General features: G+C 30.8%; 1 protein-coding gene and 1 pseudogene across 3 annotated transcripts in view; both read right to left on the reverse strand.

Moving 5' to 3' along the window:
• LOC149890025 (uncharacterized) overlaps window positions 1–22672 on the reverse strand; it is a 58081-nt gene that overhangs the window by 23284 nt on the left and 12125 nt on the right. Inside the window, exons 3-7 of one of the 3 annotated variants that reach the window (XM_090085678.1) lie at window positions 16138–16253; window positions 6908–7015; window positions 5300–5935; window positions 2108–2578; window positions 350–941 (exon numbers count right to left, since the gene is read on the reverse strand). In XM_090085678.1, coding sequence (XP_089941804.1) covers window positions 350–941; window positions 2108–2578; window positions 5300–5935; window positions 6908–7015; window positions 16138–16242 — 1912 coding nt within the window. In that variant the 5' untranslated portion in view covers window positions 16243–16253. Of the gene's footprint in view, window positions 1–349; window positions 942–2107; window positions 2579–5299; window positions 5936–6907; window positions 7016–7748; window positions 7875–16137; window positions 16254–22672 lie in introns of those variants that run through there. The other 2 variants (XM_090085679.1, XM_090085680.1) reach the window with 2 other exon arrangements.
• On the reverse strand, window positions 17248–18352 carry LOC149890026 (uncharacterized; annotated as a pseudogene).

A 22672-nucleotide genomic window follows, 5' to 3' on the forward strand; every position in this document is an offset into this window, starting at 1 on the left:
AATTGCTATTACTTCAAGAAGATAATTATAAGTATTCCTCACTCTATATCATGATTTTAAGAACATTCTACTCTTTGATAATGACATAATCCAAATAGTTATTAGTTAACAATTGTTTGGTTTTTCTCTTAAATTGAGTTGACAAAATCATTATCAAAGCATTCAAAACCAAACCTAGATTTAAGTAACTATATTCTTCTAACAAAAATATTTTTTTATACTTTAGAGCTACTGTATGCAGCATATATGGAAATATATATACTTCAGATATATTTAAGTTAGAAAAAACACTTTTATGAAAAAAGAATGGTAAAATTTAATTAAAAATACAATTAGAAATGAAAAATACCTCCTTGGAAAGGTAATGTTGATAACTTTTGAATATCAAGAGCCTTCAGAACAGGAATATGTTCAGGAACAAAAGTCATGCAGTCAATAACAGCCAAATAATCATCCTTTTTTACATGATCATTGAGATTTAGATCACTTATGTTAGCTAAAGAAACACAGAGAAGTTTCTCTTCACGCCTCTTGTACTCATCTTTTGCATCACCATGATTGACGATTTCCCCCCATATAATAGCATCAGTATCTTTCAATTGGGATTTTGGAAATGGTAGTTTAACAAGGCCAACAAGATTTGCAGAACTTAAACGACGTGTGGACCTCCAATGAATAGGGGCTTGATATGGAGGTCTGCGGCTTTCAACACCATCCATATAGATCCGTCCTTCAAAATCAATTCGAGTAACATGACAATCATAAATATTTGTTGATGCCTGTGGTCCAGCAGAACCCATCAACTCCGCTTTAGCTTTTTTAGCACAGTTACTACAGAGACCCTTTTTATGATGTTGATTTGGACAGTGCAGTACTGCAGGTAAAGGACAAGATGAAGAGCAAACAAGACTGTTTCCACTTTTTTGATTTGGTAGCATAACCTAACAAGTTTATAATATCAATCAAAAAAACGTGATTTTAAGATAACTTAGCTCTTTGGAGATATATTAGTTAATGAAAACCTGATTTTTAAAAAGGATACCAAAATTTTCAAAATATGTTTGAAAATTTTAGTGTTCAGAAAATAGCCTAAAAGACAAAAGCTCATTAAACAGAATATATAAAGCAAACAGAAATCTGCTTTTTGTTGAATATTTTTCAACAAAAAGTAGATTTCTGTTTTTTAAAAATTATTTTTTTATAAAACTTTAAAATCTTTCTGTAAAATATTCAAGTAATACCTAATATATAAAAAATATATAAATAGTTGTAAGATTTGCTAAAACTGTAATGCTGTGCAATTTAACTACCATTTTAACTACCACTTGTATGGAGAGTAAACTTTAATAACAAAGCAACAGAAAATAATACATCTGCAAACAATTCATAAAAAACTTAGAGTTTTTAGTCTCTTAAGTTAATAGACTACAAGCAATTATGATATCATTTTAAAAGTTTAAAAAAGGTTCACTGATGATCACTCATCCAGCACAAGAACATCATGAACCAGAAATTTCCAACTTTTAGAAGATAATCATAATTTATTTCTGATGTCTTTTATTTCTCATAAACTTGCTCTTCAGAACTTCATCACTAAAATTTGCATATAACTAAAAAATTAGCATTTCTTAAAAAATGCATATAGTTTTTTCCTCTCCACTGCTAGAATTCTAAATCTTCAAAAAGATTTTCTAATTAAAAAAAGGAACTTTTGAATTTCAAAAATTATACTTTTTTATAAGTATAATTTTTGAAATTCATCATTTCAAAAATTATACTTATAAAAAAATTAGGATCTCCTTTTCATAGAATTTTTTGTTTGGAGGATGGTCTCTTGAAATTTTGTCAAACACTTTAAAATTTTGAATTTTTTTAAGTTAGTTTAGGTAATGATAAGGACACCAAACATTTAACTTGTACCATGCAGCAATCACAACAATATGAACCAATAAAATCTAAAACAATCTTTTGCCACAACCCATAAACAATTAAACTTACAACAAAAATACTAACCACTCCCTTAAATAAACCCACTTATGTAGAATATATAAAACAAAAAAACAGCAACAAAATTTAAATGAATAAGCCTATAAAAAAAGATAAATACTTCTCCACATTCTTTATCCCCGTTTTTATGCCTGCATTTAGGATTAAGAGTTGAATTCCCATCATTAAATGTTAAACCAATCCAAAGACGTAATAAAATTTCAAAGTATTCTCCTGGGTCTTCATAAACTCCATTTGTAGGTGAATTAGGCATTGGTACTTTCATCATTGGTAATAAAGCAGGTTGAAATAACTTTACATCAGCAAGCCATGAAACACGTACATTTTGCCACATAGAGATTTCTGAAGCAGCCTCAACCAATGATTTTGAGCTTTGAACTGTCTTTGAAGTAGTTTTTTCTTTTACAGACCATGGCTTATCTAAGGTATCTAAAGACTCATTAATCAATTTACTCATTCTACGATGATCTTCTCTCTGAGTATTTAAAGTACTGTTTGCTGCTCCTAGAATGTTTCCAAGCTCAGTTTTTACCAATTCTTTTTCTTCATTCCACTCAACTTTCATAAGTGTCTATTAAAACAATTTAAAATGTTAATTTCAACAAGCACATTTATAACATAAACATATGTAATGACTGCTATGAAGTTCCACTATATAATTCACAAACTCTAATAGACAGCAAAGAAACAGATCAAATATTGACTAGAAAGATAAAAAAAGCTATGGAAAAAGATCTTTGCTAACAGTCTTAGATGAATATGATTTAAATTACTTTAATGATTAACATAAAGATTGTAGGATCCAAAATAATCTGTTAATAAAATAACAATTGTTGATACTTGAAAAAGAGATAAAAGCAATTTCTGTAATTAAACATCAAATACTGCAATTGATATTACAACATTCAAGTCTTAACCAGATCCAATTTTAGAAAATTGAAAAAGGTGTCAGAGAAACAACAATAATTTGTAAAGATTTGAAACAAATAACATAATATGCTACAGCACAAAGCACAGCACTAAATTTCCATGCCATAAACAACTCCTTGAATGATGTGTCATTCTGATAATAGAGGCTTTCTAATAGTTGTAGTTTTTGGCTCTCTTCCCTTAAAGTTTGAGTGGTATGCTGCAAAAACCCTTGGTATTACATAACTTAATTATTTTTGCTTCCTTTGCTTAATGATGTGCTCTAATGTAATAACCATTTATTTTGCTTAATTAAACCTAAGCATTGTACCATACAATATATTTAATGAAATGTTAGTATAATTAAAGTAATTGACAGTAAATTGGCAGCAAAAGACTTTTCTGACCTATCATTGAGACTTGATTACCATGAATAAATAAAGTTTGTGGAATATTATTCTAATTATATATATATATATATATATATATATGTATGTATGTATGTATGTATGTATGTATGTATGTATGTATGTATGTATGTATGTATGTATGTATGTATGTATGTATGTATGTATGTATGTATGTATGTATGTATGTATGTATGTATGTATGTATGTATGTATGTATGTATGTATGTATGTATGTATGTATGTATGTATGTATGTATGTATGTATGTATGTATGTATGTATGTATGTATCTATACATACATACATACATACATACATATCTATACATACATACATACATATCTATACATACATACATACATACATACATACATACATACATACATACATACATACATACATACATACATACATACATACATACATACATACATACATACATACATACATACATACATACATACATATATATATATATTTGCATTGCAAAATACAAATGTAATTTGACAAAAACAAAAAGCTTAAGTAACTATCAAATAATCTTTACACAATAATTGTGTAAATTATACTGATATATGTACTTTTATCATTTAATCAACGGTGTTCATAATGATTGGTTATAGTGAAGTGGCATCCAGGTAAAGAAAAACCCTAAGCAGTAGTTTAGTGTTTGGAAGAGTAGGATGGAGAAGATTATGATGGAAGCATTGTGTTTTGACACAACAACTTCTAATGCTAATCATCATTCTGGTGAGCTAGATTTATAGAGCTAAAACTGTATAAAAATCTTCTTTAACTAGTATGTTGCCACCATGTAATAGAGTGACATGCCAGATAAAGAATATTTTTATACAGTATTAGGGCTGCATTTGAAAAAACTTTCATTGACACTTTCACAGGACCAGAAATCCTAATCTCCAAGAAGTTCAAAGACCAATGGCATTTAAGAATTATGTTAGATTCCGGGCAACTTTACAGAATCTATCAGTGGAATCTATTTCATGCTGAAATCCTGAATTTGCTAAGAGTTCCTTGAGCTTCCAGTTATGTTTCTTGGAAGTGTTTTCACTCATGGAATTAGACTTCAATCCCCCAGAGCAATTCATTGGGCACAGTGAATGTCTAAAGTTATTTATGCAATCAAGATGTGGCTGTTCTGTAGGCAATACAAGATGACTGTTCAAGAAGAAAAATCAATTTGGATGACTGCACTTCAAAAGACGCTTGCTGTCATGGAAAAAGTAGCACTTTATTATCCACTAATAATGCCGAGCATAAAGTCAGAAGCATTTCTTGGCCCCTGAAGCATTTCTTGGCCTAAGGTCTTGAACAATTCTGCACAACCAATTAAAACAAACTTTTCTCATTACTTTAAATTCCAAACATGTTGTTAAGCAATCATCCTTTTTGTTGAGAAGAATTTAAATCACATGAATGAGAACTTGAAGTATTGAAAAGACATAAAAAATATTTAACTTAAATTCTAATACTATTATGATGTGTGCCTTAACAAAATAATAATTAAACAGATTGCCATTTGCTAATCTTGTTGAAAAATTCTAATAGATGTAAAACTTTGAAGCTTGAGTGTCACTCTTTAATATCATCAAATGGAACTGATGTTTTGCACAAATATTTTCTTCATTTTAGGAATAGAAAGGATTAAATTTATTACTTTTATTTTTTGGCTATATAGTAAGGGACTACTATAGAGTTGGACAAATGCTTAAAATGTATTGGTTAAAGGCAATTGCTGTGACAATTATCAAATACTGTTTTTGTTTTAAGAAGAGAAAAAATGTGCTATAAAGAGATAAAAAGCATAAAAAATTATTACTTAAAATTTAATACTAAAGAACGTATTACAATTTCTATGATGCTGCACAGACTATTTTTGGCTAGTAAAATTGTTAGATATAGGATAAAAATACTCTTGTATTTTACAATAAATTTTTTATATACTATAGCTCTTACCTTAACCATATTCAAAACCATTTCCACTTTATTTAAAATTGAGACTTCTGTTTCTTCATTTCTTGGGAAAGATTTTAAATTTAAGAAAAACTTTTCAACTGCCATTTTACAGTAGACAGGAGAAGGCACAGCATTTTGAACATATGAAGATGGAAGCATTGCTAAGGATGTTATCAACACCTCTAAGTTTTGTGTTGAGTGATACGAAAAATGCTCCCAACATTTCAACCAAGTAGATAATGCTAAATCAACGTGTCTTTCAATTTTTTGTGGAGAATTTTTGCAATATCCTAATGACCGAAGAAGAGTTTCATAAATTTTATATTGATCACTAGCAGTATAGGGAGAATTATCCAAATTTTGAGGTGAATTATTTGTTTGATTACCATGGTTACTATTTCTTGCGCTGTACCCTCCTGAAGCACTGCTTATATTCCAAGAGGATGCTCCTCTAGATGAATTATTTCTTTGAAAATTGGTTGCAGAACAGCCTTTACATCTCTGATTTACTGTAGAGTTATTAGCATAGCATTTTGAGCAAATCCAGTTTCCATTTTTTAAAGGTTGGTTGGAAGCCTTACCTGGAGTTTTGTTGTCTCCAACAACTCTGTTAAAAGCTGCATGTGGTCTGGGTGCCTACAAAAAAGATTTAAAAAATTCTAACAACTACATTTTATTATACTAAAATGCTAAAATAGTCTTAGCTTTTTTTAATAACTCATATTTGTAAATGTTTTTTGTTTTTTTTTACAATATGTCATAAACTGATAAAAAATAATTTTTTTTGGGAATCTTACAATGGTTATTAAAAATATCATATGAATTAGTGTAAAAAATTAAAACCAAAAAACAAGGTGAATTTATATTCCTAAATATATTTTTAAAAAAATATGACAAAAGCACATTTGGGTCAGAAAAAGATGAATTGATGTCTAATTTGGGTCAATTATAACATAGTTTCAATCTATCTGTCATAGTAGATAACTAACTACAGTCTTAAAATTTAGCAAAATAGAGCTAGAAAATTTTGAAAATTGAATATTGATTAATAAATTACATTATTGTCATCCCCAAGTTAGTTTAATGCTAAAGAAATCTAGTTCCAGTTGAGGGGCAATTTAAAATTTCCTCCCCATTATATCAAACCAATATACTTAATTTAGTTTAAAAGTTTGATATAATTTTAATTTATATTAGATTTTCAAACTAAATTTACAGCATTTAAAGTCAACAGCAATTTGTACCAGCAAAATACTGAGAAAAAAATTTAACAATCAAGGCCAAGGATCAGGTCAACACTCTCATAAACAAAACCAAAGTAGCAAAATGAAAACTAAGCCCTTCAAAAATTGGCCTCAAACTTAATATGCAGCCTCACACACTACATTTGTTATCTCTTGTTACAATCATTACAGTTGCTGTTAACAGCTTTTGAACAACTTTTTCAGAACAGGTCAGCACTCATAAGTATGCCTAACAGTATTTGCAATATAGAACAGTAAACATCCAAAATGTCAAGTCTTCTGCTTTCTAAAATGTTTATACTAAAATGAGACTACTTAAAAGCCAAAAAGAGCAAAAATATTTATAAATTTAAATTCAGCACACCTCAATTGGCAAAAAACACCAATTGCCATTCTTGCCTTGGATCAAAAATTTATTTTGTAAACCAGTGTAATCAATAGCCAATTCTGCTTTGTCATTCATCACATTCCACTATTAAAAATTTACATAATTAAACTCAATTATATAGAATTCAGAATTTGTAAGGTTTAAGATTAAGAGGTTAATTAATCTGTTAGAGACTTTATAAATTAATCTAAAGATTAAATTGCTTGGTGGAGATAACCATAAAAAAATATTTTAATATTTTCTAAAAGAACATATAAAAGTTACAAAGATTTATGTTTAATGGAGGACAACAACAAACTTTATTTAAAGGTTTAATGAGAAGGTTTTCCTCCCTCATTCTATATGAATACTGTGTCTATAAAATTCTTTATGAAATATTTCTCATGTGAAACTTCATAAGCAATCATGAGCAATCATTTATCACAGTTTCCTTTTTCATGAGTTTTCTGTTAAGCATTTTAATAAAGCTAAGTCTTTTAATTATGTACTGAAAGAAATAGTAATTAGATAAATACCCCAATGAAAATATTTTTTGCAATAAAAAATATCAAACTATATTTCTTAATGGCATAAGATATAAAACTGCCAAACTTTTTATTTACATTTGTTCAAACTTTGCTAAATAGTAATTTTTATTTACAGTTTGTTTAAACTTTGCTCAGTAGTTACTTTACGTCTAAACAGTTTGCAAATCATATTTTAGTTACTGATGTGTCCTTTAACTGGTAAACAGTAGGTATATGCATTATTTTACATTAGATACAAACATACTTATTTCATAATATAATCATCTAATATTAAAAAAAAAGGTACTTACCTTTTAAAATTAAACTTATTTGCGACGTTTCCTTAGCAAATTGCGGAAGAAAACTTAAAAAATTAGACAAGAGCGTAGCACATTAATATTGATATTCAACCACCCTTTTTCAAAGCTGCCAAATGTTTCCGGCGTTTAGGTGGGTACAGCCAAATGGCAGGAGAGTATTTTCCCACTGTTTTTAAAATTGTTTTACCAGAGTAGGGCTTATTTTAGCAATTTTACTTTTAAATGGTCAACTACTGGCACATGGTCAATAACTACCTCATTTACCTTATTTGCAGTAAAAAAGCATAGATTTTTGAAAAAAATTGAACAAATATTATTATATACAAAAGTATTTCAAGATGATGATGATGAAGATGATAATGATGATGATGATGATGATGATGATGATGATGATGATGATGATGATGATGATGATGATGATGATGATGATGATGATGATGATAGCATGAGAATAAATCTCTATAGAGTTAAAAACTATTAACCAGTTCCTAACAAGTATTTTTACAAAATTTTGTTGTATACCGAACCCTTGTTGAAACTTGACTTTTCTCTGAGACAAAAGTATGAAATCTCCAAAGGCAGCGAATTGACAAAGATGATAGTGTAGTCAAAATAGACTGAAAATGGGGTCAACCTGGACAAAATTTGTAAAAAGCAGTGTTTGGTATTATTAGAAGCGTAATTTTATGTACTTTAAACAGGAAAAAGTCCACTGCATAACTATTTGGGGAAAAAAAGATATGGCTATTTTACTTAGGGTCACTATTTTACATTTTTGACAATATTATAATTTAATGGAATTCCTAATTATGCTGAGTTTGATTATTATTGTTTATTTATATAGATAAAATGTAAGTTTTCATAATTTGTTTTTTAATTCTTAGCAATATATAAAATGAATTTTATTTATTTATTTAATACAAGGGATCTGGTACCAAGTTTCACAAGCAATATAACAAGTTTTTGTTATATTGCTTTAGGCCTTCTTTTTTTCTATTTAATGCCTAATATATGAAAATATGCCAAAAATAAAATGTCAAACTTTAAATTTTTTGTACAAAAACATTGAGCATTAATCATTTACTGACACATTAGTATTAATGCGCAAAATATTTCTTTAGAAGTAGGCATTTTATATTATTTAAAATTACGAAAAAATGGATGACGATATTTGCATTATCTGTCAAGAAACAACCAATGCTACGCTTGTTACTGTGGGAGAAAAAGGAACAAAAACTATATTGAGTTTTCAAAGCTTAGAACTGACTCCCAACTAACCAACTTTTTGAACGGAAAAACCAGCATTAAGGCTCATTCTGTTTGCAGAAGAGATTATACAAACAAGTGAAGGTTGTCAACCAAAGAAAATTCTCTAAAGAAGAAACGTAAGATACGCTCAGAAGTAAGTTTTAATTGAAATGTCAATTTGCTTAACATACTAAAAAGTATAAAAATATATAAAAATTGTATATAATATAAATGTACATGGCAAATGGTAAAAGAGTAAAAAAGACTTTTTGAATGAATTCTCGGTAGTGTTAATAAAAATAATATTTTTTTAGGAAAATTTTTTTTGGAAAAAAAACAGTTTCATTTGTGGAAAACTAGCTATTGTGGATCGTAAACATCTAGATCGTGCCAATATAATCCATGTAGAAACAATATGTTGCAAAGAAAATCTTCTTAAAATGTGTGAAAAGAGAAATGATGATTGGTCATCTAGTGTTGGCCACCGTTTGAATGGATGCATTGTATCATTCTAAATCCTATTAACTATTTTCAATGAATAGACTGTATGTTAGTTTGATAAAATGAAAATTTTTAATTTTGAACTTGGTATAAAATAATAAATTATAATATAAATTATTTATTGTTTGTTTCTCTGATTAAATTTTCTTAGATCAAATTCATCTGTTTCAAAACCTGGTCGTAGTGAGGATAGTAAAATGTCACAAAACTTTGATAAACTTTGCATGTATTTTGAAGATGCAATGGCCCCTATGACAACGTGTGATATGCATACAAAGATGATTGAACTAGCAGGATCGGATGAAAAAGTTTAATCGATATAACAAATGAAAAGAAAGTTAGAGCTTCGATATTGTGATGATATTGTTTTCGTAAAAAGCAACGGAAAACCAAACCTTATTTGTTTTAAAGATACTGCGAATTTCATAATTCAGAAGTCCATAAAAGAAATGGCACAAGACAACATAAGTGAATGTGAAAGAATTATTAAAACAGCTGCAAAGCTTATAAAAGTAGAAATAAATGCTCAAAACTTTAATACCAAAGAGTACCCTTCCAACTTAAATATTGAAAATTATCACGATAGCTTAACTCCTCTTCTTCGTCTTTTTAAGAGAGTTTTAATAAAAGACGAACTAAAGCAATCCTCAATAGGTCAAGCAGTTATAAAAGCTGTAAGGCCAAGATCATATATACCACCATTGCTGTTTGGATTAGGTGTAGAAGCAGATCATATGTTTGGCTCTAAATGGTTAACAAATCAGCTATTCAAACTAGGATTTTCCATTAGTCCGTCCGAGGTAACCCGATACAAGTATTTAGTTGTTAGTAGTGAAGAGAAAGCTATTGAAGCGTCACTTAAAGGATCTTTTACCTAATTGGTAGCTGACAATGTAGACCATAACATCTGCACTATTGATGGTAAAAATACATTGCATGGCATGGGGATTATTGCGATTGGTACAAAAGATCTAAATCAACCATTAAATATACCAATTCAAATTAACAGAGCAATGTCTCGAATAACAGAAATGCACTCCCAGAATAAGATCCCAATTCTTTTGTACGATACTCCAGAAGTGTCTTGTTTGTCTAAAATCATTTTCAAGCCTATTTCTCAACTTCAGTCACCTTCAACCATACGTTTATCTACTGGAATTGATCTTCTGTGGCATTTATTAAATACATTTCGTTCAGTTAAAAATAGACCACAATGGAATGGTTTTATGCAAAAGCATCAAAAAAATGAAAATCATCCACCAAAAAGTGACATCTTTATGCTTCCTATAACCAATATTAATCCATCAGACGAAAACTGTATTTATTCTACTTTGATGTTTGTAAAAAATCAGGCTAAGGCTTTAGGTGTTCCACCAAGTGTAACATTTGACCAACCTTTATGGATAAAGGCATTTGAAATTGCAAATTCCCAAGATCTTGGTATAGTTGTTCGTTTAGGAGGTTTTCATACTTTAATGAGTTTTCTTGGATCAATTGGGACAATCATGGAAGGTTCAGGATTTGAAAGACTGTATTTCTTTTTTTCAAAAAAAAAAAAAAGTTTTTTTGGAGGGTGGTGGAGCCCCACCCCCCTGGCCTCCCCGGTGTTGATGGGGATTTATTGTATTTTTTTAAAATTGCTTATTGTATATTATATATTTATCATTTTTTAATGACATATTAATAAATAGAAAAACTATTTAGACATTTAGTGTTTTTTTAATGAAAGTGTGAAAAAATGACGTTATTACACAAAAAGTTATTGCAACAAAAAATAGTGTAAATAATTTTGCCCAAGAGGTTATTTGGTGGACTTTTTCCTGCAAAATGTATATAAAATTGCGGTTCTAGCGATACCAAACACTGCTTTTACAAATTTTGTCCAGGTTGACCCTCAAGTTGACTACATTATAAAGACTTTCATTTCACCAAGTAAACACACTAATAAGGTCTAGTTTACATTAAAGACTTCAGCTGTGATTACTATTTCAACCCGAGATCGGAACTTTGAGCAGGTCTTCATGATATATTTGTCTGTTCGCCCAGTCCAGGCCCAAGAGACTGAGCTGATAAGTTAGTCAGTGTTAGGGTTCTGTTGTTTACAAACTTGTGCTTGAACGTTAGCCTTAATACTAAAGTCTTAATGATTAAAGTCAGGAGAGCTAGATGGCAAGATATTTTTGGGCCAGAATTTCAGGTAATCAGTTCAGAATAATTGGCTTGTACTAAAGGGAAGACGTAAGGCTTTAAAACTCATTCATTGAGTCTTGGGCACCCATTTTCAGTCCAGAGGGTAGAAATATTGGTGGGATTTTCTTTCTACTGAATCTGACCAATCCAAAACTCATGATTTGTGACGGATGCTTACTATTGCAAAATACTTTTCATTTAAGAAGAGGATATCGGTGTTTTTTCCTAAAGGATAGATCTAATCTTCTTAAATTTTTCAAGTCTGAAAACTTTTTATTTTTCAGTGAGCATAAATCTATTTGTCTTAGCTAAAGCTGTGCCTCAGCTTCCTTTACAGCCTTTCCTTGTTTTAGCTGGGATGGTCCGGATCTTCATCTTGATTTTGTTAACAAAATCCTAGTTAAAAACTGAATCGGGTCTGCTACTTCAAGGGTTTCTTAAGTTGGCCCACGAACCTCTAGCTTCTTCTTAGTATTGTAAGCATTGGCGCCGAGTCCACGGGGGCAACAGGGGCAGTGGCCCCCTCAGAAATTTATGCACGGGGGCAAGAGTATCTATTCGCCCCCGTGATAATCCGTGATAATATGTTATTAGCTCATTGCTGCAGCTGATAGAAGCACCAGCAAGTGTGAATTGCACACTTTGACAGCCTTTTCAAGTATCGTTGCAAGTTTTCATAAAACCTGTCACAAATGTCTTTGAATTCCTTCAAAGATTTTGCGTTGACGGCTTCTTCTGGCAAAGAACTCTTTTGTTTTGTTTATTACTTAAATTTAGCGTTGCGCAATTTATGAATGACTCTAATAAAAAACAATTCGAAAAATCGATTTTAAAATTCTGGAATTCCAAGCCATTAAATGACATTTATTTAAATCTCAATTACGTTAATCGATGCGGCTGAAGTTTTTATATTTAAAAAGTACTCTGTGTAATTAATGTTAACTGTCTATTGTTAGAAATAGGTATTTATTGTAAGTTTTTTTTTTTTTTAGCATTTTTTAGAAATTAGTATATAACCGATATAGAAAAATTATTTTCCATTCACTAGCAATTTTCTCTCATGCATGTACGCTAAACTTTTCACATCCAATAAATAAAACAAGTTGTTTTTCAACTTTGTTTGTTTCAAGTGAACAAACGCAAACAAAAAGTTGTCTTTTTGTCTGTCGTACATTTTGAATAGCATTAAGTGCCAGGCAAAACCGAACCAATATAAAAACCATTCGACCATTGCAGTGCTTTTCTAAAAATACTTATTGAAAAGAAACAGCAACAAATAGCAACAACAACAGAAACAAAATTGACCCACGCTTGAACGGTAGAAAGATTCTTTACTTCCTTTTTAGTGCATTATATTAACTGAAGATGTATGTTTTAAAAACTTTTTTTTTGTCTTTCTTTTTGTTTTAAAATGCTATATGTCTTTCGATCTGTTATATGAACTCCTGACTTCCAATTATTCATTTTAGTATGCACTGCATTCAAAATCCTAGTCTTTTCATTTTTTGCTGCTCTGTCTCCAATTTTTGTGGTCATTCAGGAAGATAATTGGAAAATATCTATATTACAATTTTGCAGAACAATTTTTTATGACTAAATCGGTATTATCCCTGTTAAATTATTTACAGCTATTTTTTTTTATGTTTACCACAAGGCCAAAAATCAGCAATAGGATCATTAGTATGGCTATGTTAAAATACTTAAATAGAACCAGCAATAAATCTACTGTCCCAGTTCAAGATAGACAATCAGACTTAGCAATAGCTTTATTGCCATCTATTGAGCAGCCAGCGTCACCAACGACTTTGGCTTCCTCCGAACAATTTCAGAACTGTCTGATTCAACTAAATCTTTTTTTAATGTACATGCCAAGCAGGCTTCTAGAAAATCAAACCGTAAATTTCTCGATTCCTGGCTTGACACGTACCAGTGGCTTCGTTATGACAAAGACAAAGATAAAACATTCTGTTCAATATGCCGAAGAAACGAAACTAACAAGGCTGTTTATTCAAATTTTACTACAGAAGGATTTGATAATTGGAAAAAAGCTGTTGAAAGATTTAATATGCATAAAAAATCAGTAAATCACTGACAAATTATTACCAAAGAATCTTACAAAGATAAAGGTATAAATATATCTTCACAAATTTCGTCCTCGCACCAAAAATATACAAAAGAATCAAGAGAAGCTCTTCATAAAATTATTTCCACTGTTACCTTACTCGCAAGACAAGGACTAGCCATTCGAGGTCATACAGAAGAAGCTTCAAATTTGAGTCAGTTTTTAAAAGTTAGAGCTACAGATGTTTCGTAATTGAGTACTTGGTTACAGAGAACGAAATACAAATTGATTTCGCATGAAATAATAAACGAATTGCTTCAAATGATAGCATCCGAAATTATCAGAGTTATTACTACCAAAATTAAGAAAAGTAAATATTTTTCAATAATGCTTGACGAGACTTCAGACATATCTGTGATGGATCAGGTTTCATTGTGTGTTCGATCGGTCGACCGTGACACGTTTCAAATTGAAGAATATTTTTTAGGTTTTTACGAAACAAACAAAACTGATGGTAAAACCCTTTTCAAAATAGTTTGTGATATGTTAACCACATTAGATTTACCATAAATTATTTACGAGGGAAATGCTTTGATGGTGCGAGTAATGTTTCGGGAGTTTATAACGGCTTACAAGCAAAAATAAGAGCCCTTGAATCTAGAGCATTATTTGTACATTATCAAGCTTAGTAGGGAGTTAGTTTCGTTGCTTTGCGAATAACCGAAGAGACTTGCTTGGTTCGAGACATTTCAGCAAGAAAGTGACAATTTGTCCTTGAGACCATTTTGTCCTACACGATGGACGTTGCAATACACATCGCTTGTATCAATACTGAACAATTATGAGGAACTACGGAACTTCTTTTCAGAACTGTCTAATACTGAAAAAAATGAGGCGGGGGCAAAAGCAAACGGATTCAGGAAGCAACTAGATAAGGCAGATACATTTATTATGTATCTGCCTTTTAAATGTAGACTTTTACTCTGGATAACGGTATCAGCTCCTTCCAAATGTTTTAGGATACTAGTAGTATCCTAAAACATTTGGAAGGAGCTGATACCGTTATCCAGAGTAAAAGTCTACATTTAAAAGCATGCAATGATATTATTGATACATTGAAAGACACCATTTATAACACGAGAGAAAAATTTAATTCTGTCATGTGTGAAGAATTAAAAGAGGAATGGAAACTTCTTGGTTTAAATGAACCTAAAGAACCAAGGAAAAGAAAGCTACCAATTTGATTTGACTGTGGATTAACAGAGCCACACATTTTCACAGCAAAAGAGCGTTACAATCAAATCTACAAAGCCTAGCATCAGTGTTCACCTCTGACTCCCAATTGTTGTTATTGAATGCAGAGTCTTTTCTAATAAATTTAGAAGTCTCTCCAAAAACAATTTGTGACTTTTATAAAGATGATCTAAATATAAATCGACTTAAATTGCATAGGGACATGTTTCATAATATAATTGAAGCCAAACATTTAAAAGCAGCATCTTTCATGGACGTTTTAAATGTTTTGAAATGTCATAAAAATAGCATGATTCATCTAATGGAGCTAAAAAAATTCGTGCACTTAATTATGACAGCTCCAATAACAACATGTACTACAGAGCGATCATTTTCTATGCTAAGAAGAATGAAGACATTTAAGAAATACAATGACCCAGAAGAGATTAAATCACTTTTCCATTATCAATTGTTACAATGAAAAACTGGATATTCTGGATATGACAAAGATTGGTAATGAATTTGTAAAAAAGACCATTCGAAGCAATACTTTTGCTGTAAAAATTGTTAGTTCATAAGTTAATAAAAAAATACCGTATTTTACATTGAATAAATATATGTGTACCTTACCAAGTACCTTTTTCATTTATCTTCAACTTATATCAAAAATAAAATCAATTTTCTCTCTTATTTTTTGCATTTCCAGTAGATAATAGTCTCTAGTGTCCTTATTGAAGTTAGGGGTCATCCATAAATGATGTCAGTAGATTAAGGAAGGGGAGGGGAAAATTTTTGCCTCCTAGCATTTCAGTTCGCCCCCTTGGTCAAAATCAAAAGTTGGGGCCTATGATTGTAAGCAATCCTTTTGGGGACCTTGAGACCTTGAACAATCTCAAAATCTGACACCCCCATGTAAAGAGCTCTGATAACTTCCACAGTTTTGTTATTTGCCATTCTTTCAGCAATATTACTCTGAGGGGAAATTATCAAAATATTTTAGTGAAAATATTTTTTCAGAAAATTGGTCGGTACGATCACAAAACCTCATCAAAGTTGAGCGCTAAATTTTAGCGTATGCTCAATACATTTTTCATATTATTATAATTGATGGCTATAAAAATAAAATCTAGTTACACAAAAAAATACCTGGCATCTATGACAATCTTGACGAGCTGAAAAGTTTACGAATGAACAGAGTCTGCATTGCCAATCAGGACCCCGGTGTCCTCCTCCTCTGTTGGAAGGTTGCATAGGTAATATATCTTAAAACAATATTCAATATGTTTAAATATTACAGAAGTCTGGATTAACTGGTAAGAGAAACTAAATTAAATGAAGCCAACGGTTTATTATAATTATACAACTTTTAATATAAAGAAAATTTTTTCAACAAGGGTTTTTCTTTTTTAAACAGTTTTCTTTTTTAATAATAGTAATATTCATAAATGAATACTCTGTAATATTAAGATACTTATTAATAGAAAACTTGAACACTTTGATCAAGAAAGTGTTCCATCAGGCTTATTAGACCTTCAAAATATTTGTGGCTCCAGAAGTTTAGACCTACAATCACTAGCATTGATTAAACAGAATTTTTTTTTTAAGTTCAATTTACCTAAATTATAATCCCAGGCTTTAAGCTGCTTTAGGGGAGAGTTGTGCTGAATGGGCCACAAAGTTAGAATTTTTATAAATATGACTAATACTTTTTATTGTGAATAACTATGGCGGACATATTATTTCAGAAGACAAGATTCAAGTCTTAAGTAACTATCATTGAAAGCTGTAAAACACTGAGCTAATACAACGTTAAAAAATGTGATAACTATGACTCATACCAAATTGTTTAATGGTTCATTCAGTACAATTGATTGTGGTAAATGGACCAACCATATACTGAATGAACCAGCAGTAAATTCGTTTTACGTAATGAATAAGAAATGGAATTTTGCTCCAATAATAAATAATAATACTGTTATCCTTGTGAAAATTAACTTAAAATAAATTATGAAATACCAAAATGTTGAACTTGGACAAGCTTACCTTGGGCATATTTTGAGCTTAGTATTGAGCTTTATAGTTACTTACGGCCAAGATTCTATTCAAGCTATTTATGAACAAGAATCTATTCATCATAATTGTGATAAATGGGAGCTTTAAAACAAGAAAAGAGTATGTTAATACAACTTAGATTTTTCCGACTCTGAAAACAAAATAAGTTGAAATCATTTATACAACTTTAGGCGAAGGTCTCGATCAGGAAGTCAAGTTATAATAATCACAAGCATATTGGTTTGCATTATCTGCACTTGTGCATGTTTTATATGGCTAGCGGACACACTGTCTGGAATGGTACCACAGTTCACTGTCTCGACCAATTTCCTCACGTTTTGCGCACAAGTCATTGACTGACTTAATTTCTCCACAAATATTTAAACAATCTTCAACACCATTATCACTTCTTTCAACATTGATATCATTAGTTTTAGCCTCATTATCAAATGTTAGTAATGGAAACTCTAGAGATTTTGAATTTTTAGATTTTTTTTTTCTTGCTTTCCATAGTTGCTACTTTTAAAATTTTTTTGTTTTTCAGAAAATTTATGAGCTTTAAACTTTCTCTGAAGTTGATGATTTTGGAGAGCCTCCTTGACTGGAGTATCAGTTAGAATGGAATAAGATGCATGTTTCTAAACGTGTTTTTGCAGTAAGGTAAGGGTAAATACGTTATACTTCCAGGGAAATGCTTGGATTTTTGATAACTTCACAATTTCTTTTTACTTTTAACAAAACTGGATAGATGTTCAGTGATGCAAGTTTGAGTCTGTTTACTTCTTCAAAAACTGTATTGATAGTGAGTGCCTCAGGATCGGATCTGTTTCTAACCTGGAATAAAACAAAATCTTCATCCTTCCTTCAATCTGGTTAAATTGGATTTATGCCAGATGCTGAAAAACCTTTAATGATATTAACTAGCGTTGATACTTTTGTCCAAGCTTTCCAGGAATTTCTCCCGTCATTGATTGATTCACAGGATGTGATACCATCCAACTATCAATTTTATGGTTATAATGACGTTTGAAAGGTCCATAAACTGTTATATTCAGTGGTTGTAGTTTATAAAATGTATAGGGTGGGATTGTTAAAACAATTACTCTATTTTCTGATTCTAAGTCAATGAAGTTATCCAACATTAAGAAACTCACATAAGGTGAAGACAAAATGAATACTCTCTACGAAGATATATCACATTACGTTATCATTATGATATCAAATTATTGATATGTTATAAAAATAACCTAACTACAAAATACAATAGAAAATAATTTAACTACTAAATATTTCATAACGTAAAGTACTGTTTCAATTTTTTATGAAATATAATTTTTTAAAAGGGAATATTTTTTAAAAAAACTTATTACCTTACTATGTAACTTGTATCCTAAAATTAGCCGCCTTCCAACATTGACGTTTGCTTTATACTTTATTAGTATCACTTTCACAATTCGTTTAAAAAAAAAAAATCCATTAATTTTAATAAGCAACAAACTGAAGCACAATAAATGTTTACATTGAAAAACGGACAGGTCCATTCAGTGCAATCAATAGTGGTTCATTCAGCATCAAAGCCCACATGTTACCCAGGCATATTGAAGAAAAGTTGTGTAAAGGTGAGTTTTTTGCGATTACTCAAATAAATGTAACTAGTCTCTAAGTTCTTATTTTTAAAAAGGTCTATTTAGCTCAAGGTCTATTCGGTACAACTTTTCCCTATTAGCAGATAAATGCTTATACGAGTTTGTGAGATTGCAGTTCAGCATGGTTTAAACCTAAGTTTTTTTCCTTTAACATCACTCCCAAAAAGGTTCTGTTTCTCTATCATGTACAATAGGGTGGTAACTTTTTTTAAACTTATATGGCCATGGTACTCAAACAATAAATAAAAACAACATAAATATTAAAAACATTATTTATGTTGTTTTTATTTATTGTTTGATCGAAAACCTCACCCATCAAATAAAACCTACTTTTAATATTTTACCAGTTGTTCAACATTGATAACAACAGTATTACTCGACAATAATATTCTTGAACGAACGAACTCCTTTATAAAGCGCCCAGGTCAGAAAGATGAAAAAATAACTTTTCCTGGTATATTTGACATCACCTGTACAAATGGAGAGTGTTTTAGCGGGGAAGATAAGAAGCTGTATAAAAAGCATGTCTTCAGTGGCAAAAAGGTGGGGTACACCACATCGAAATGTGTACCAGTACATCCCTGTAAAACAATAAAGGAGTCCTGTCAGTCCACTATGTCATTCCATGATTCCTCGGCAAAACCTCCCCGCCTAGCAACTCAAAAAACAACTCAGACACTATTGACGAAGAGTCCTACGAGTCTCCTGAAAAAAAAAATATCGTCTTGCCACACCATTCAACAACTGCAGCAGTTACCTTAGGCATGAACGTTCACATTAGTACCAGAAAGGTGTCTGCATTATGCAAGCAGTTATCTACTGACGGTATAAGCTTGGCCACGCCCTTCTGAAAGTAATGAAAAAACAATTGCCATGGGTATGTAGTTTTCTCGCTACGAACACAACGTTTCAATTTTAGATATTCTTTGCTCATTAAAAAAACTGTCTCTACAAAAATTTCGCGTTCAATTTATACTTTTCAAATCACCTCAAATACCCTCATAAAAAAACCACTTATACTATATTTATAATTTCTCAAGGTAAATACTTCATTCAAATCCGCCATACATTGTTTCTCCCACGCAATTCAATTACAGGGTATTAAGCGTCTGCGTCTCGGAATTGTTTTCTCGAAATGAACCGGGACAAGCGTAACGAGACGAGAAATTTCCGGAAAAAAATTACGAGACAAAGGAAAAGGTTGTCCCGGAATAAACTTTTAAATCGGGACATTAATTTTATCTCGGAATTTAAAAATTGTGTACCTGATAATTATGAAACGTTATGAGACAGATCAATTATATTAAATAGATATTTAACTCGCACTTTCGTGAAAAAATTTTTTTGCCAACCAAGTTTCTTTTACCAGCCAGAACAAACCTATCCAAAAATGGTCCCAACCTCAATTTTGAGGACCAAAAAAACGACCGATGGGACATTTATCTGCAAGGTCTCAGATATCACCAGATGAAAAAATTAAAATCTAATCTCTATAGCCAAAGGAGAAAAACACATTTAAAGTTTGTAACATTTTGCGCAACTCATCGCACTTGGAGCCCCGTCGTAAATCTATTTTGTTTTTTTTCACCTTTGGGTTATGGAGTTTTTAAAAAATATCAAAAACTCTTCACATATATGTGTTGGCTATAACCTGACAAAAAATCAGCTCTTTAACACTTGTGGTTTGTGTACAGGGACCTAATGTATAGGGTATGGCACTAAAAGCCTCTTTAAAAAGAGACAACGGATGCTTTACGTTTTTATTCTAACCTTATTATCGACTATGGAAGTTTCAAAATTTAATAGAATGAAGCCTTGGCATTTATCTTTCAGGCAAAAGAAATAGAAGCAAGATATCTTTTATCTGTGCAAAGATATAGCTCTTAAAGTAGGAATCTCGCCTTTGAAAAAACGGCCAAAATATAGCAGCTTTTTGTGGTTTTTATGCTTTTTAAAGATTCAAAATTGCATCAAATAGCTTATTTAGTAACAACACCATGTGACTAGTGGATATGGCATTCTATGGCTGTTAGACTTCACATTTGTGTGTGCTTTGTCTGCAAAAAGAGTGCTATTTTTGTCCAAGTTTGTATAAAGTATGGGGAAAAAAACACATAGCTAGAGGCATTTATTCTAATTATTCTGAATTTAAAACACATAAAAACCTCTTTATATTTTAGTTGTTAAACCCACAGGTTTGCTTTGTTGTTTTTGTTTTAAATGAGTGAACAAATATTGGAAATACACACAATAATGGCAACTTTTTTTAATATATAAAAGAAATATATCTTTACTGAAATAGGTTTTAACAAGATATTAAACATATGAAAATCCCATATAAACTTTATCTCCCATTGTAAAAACACATACAAACATGAAATGATTTTTTTTTTTAAAAAGTTACTTTATGGTGGTGTTGTAATGTTTATTACTTTTTCTTCAAATTGCTGTTGAGATTTTTTTATTTAGTGCTTGCAAAATAAGATATATACTTCTGATTAATTTTTTGTAAACTTATGATATATTATGAAAATATAAATAAATTGATACAGTGTATAATACAAACAAAAATTTTAGACAAGTACGAAATTCTAGAAATCACTGTTTAACTGTTTAAAAAAAAATTATTATTTAAAAAATCTAATTCAAAGATGTTTGCTGTTATAGTCATTAACACATTTCAGTAACTGGCCTTCATAACCAGGGTAATCAGGGTTTCTTTTTTACCTAGCCCATTGAGAACTGAAGATTGAATGCAAGGCTTCTGTTGATTGCTCACTAAAAATGCCCAATGCTGTACCCTTTAAAGAAATAAATTCAGGAACATGATAGAACACTGCATGGGCTTTTGGAGTGACTGAAACTGGGAGTTGAAGATAAGAGTTCTTAAAGTCTTTGATATGTTGAACATATTCAGTATTTAATGTCCTTCCAAAACAGGAGCTAGCAACACTCTTAAAATGTTGGAATGTTTTCACAGAACCAAGCATATGGTCTGCCTTTTCTCTCTCAATAATTCTTTGCAAAACATCCGTATTCTTCAAAAGCTTATGACAATCATTCCCAACAAACTCTCCACCATGATAAGGTTGTAATTTCAATTTGAGAAGTAAGGGCCAATCTTTGCCTTCTGGCCATATCTTTAGCATTGATTTGTAAAGATGATTTACAATTCCAAGGAGAACGTGAAGTTCCATTGGGGGAATAAACTCAATAACTTGTTTGAGATCTTCTTGATCAAACAATTCGTCATGAACAACATTAGGAAAATCATTTACACACATTTTTCCATTCTCTTTCTCAATGAATGCTTTGTATTGCATCCTAATGGATTTGAAGTTTCTTAGAGTTCCCTGTTCTTTGAGGTCACTAAATTTAATATCACACCAACAGCAAGGGTGTTTGCTTGAGTGAGACTGAATGCCACAGATGATATTGGCTAACTTCATGTCACATGCAATAAAGAAAGGTACATCAATTTTCCCAAATAAACTTAAAATTTTTTTGACATAAGTTTCATAAGTTTCTGAAACATTTTCAGAAACAGCAACAAGTAGCTGACGCTTGGCACTTCTTTCTTTCCCATGTTCTATAGTCAGTAAGCTTTTGTCATTTAAGGCTGAACTTGTTTTGGCATTTTGACATCCACCATTGGAGATAACACTCAAGCTGAACTTGAAGAAAGATCCTCCACCATCAATGCCTAGTTTGATGAAAGGCGGTGAAGTGATTGCTCTAACTCTGAGAATTGTGTTATAAAAATCCCCTAAACTCTTGCAGTGAACAACCTTTACCAAATAATCAGATTTTTTTGATGACCTTGTAAGTGAGATTTTGGAAAGTTTGAATAAACTTTCAACTTTTCGACCAGCCATTGTAAAATTTTCCCTAAATTTTGTTTCAACAATTTTTGAATTGGTAATCTTGTTTAATGTTACAGCCAGTTCTTGCATCTTTTTATTTGAAAGACCAGTATTGATTTG

This window comes from Hydra viridissima, unplaced genomic scaffold (assembly GCF_058129835.1).
Source record: "Hydra viridissima isolate aposymbiotic clone 2 unplaced genomic scaffold, HvirCarnegie_v1 scaffold_4, whole genome shotgun sequence".
Lineage (NCBI taxonomy): Eukaryota > Metazoa > Cnidaria > Hydrozoa > Anthoathecata > Hydridae > Hydra > Hydra viridissima.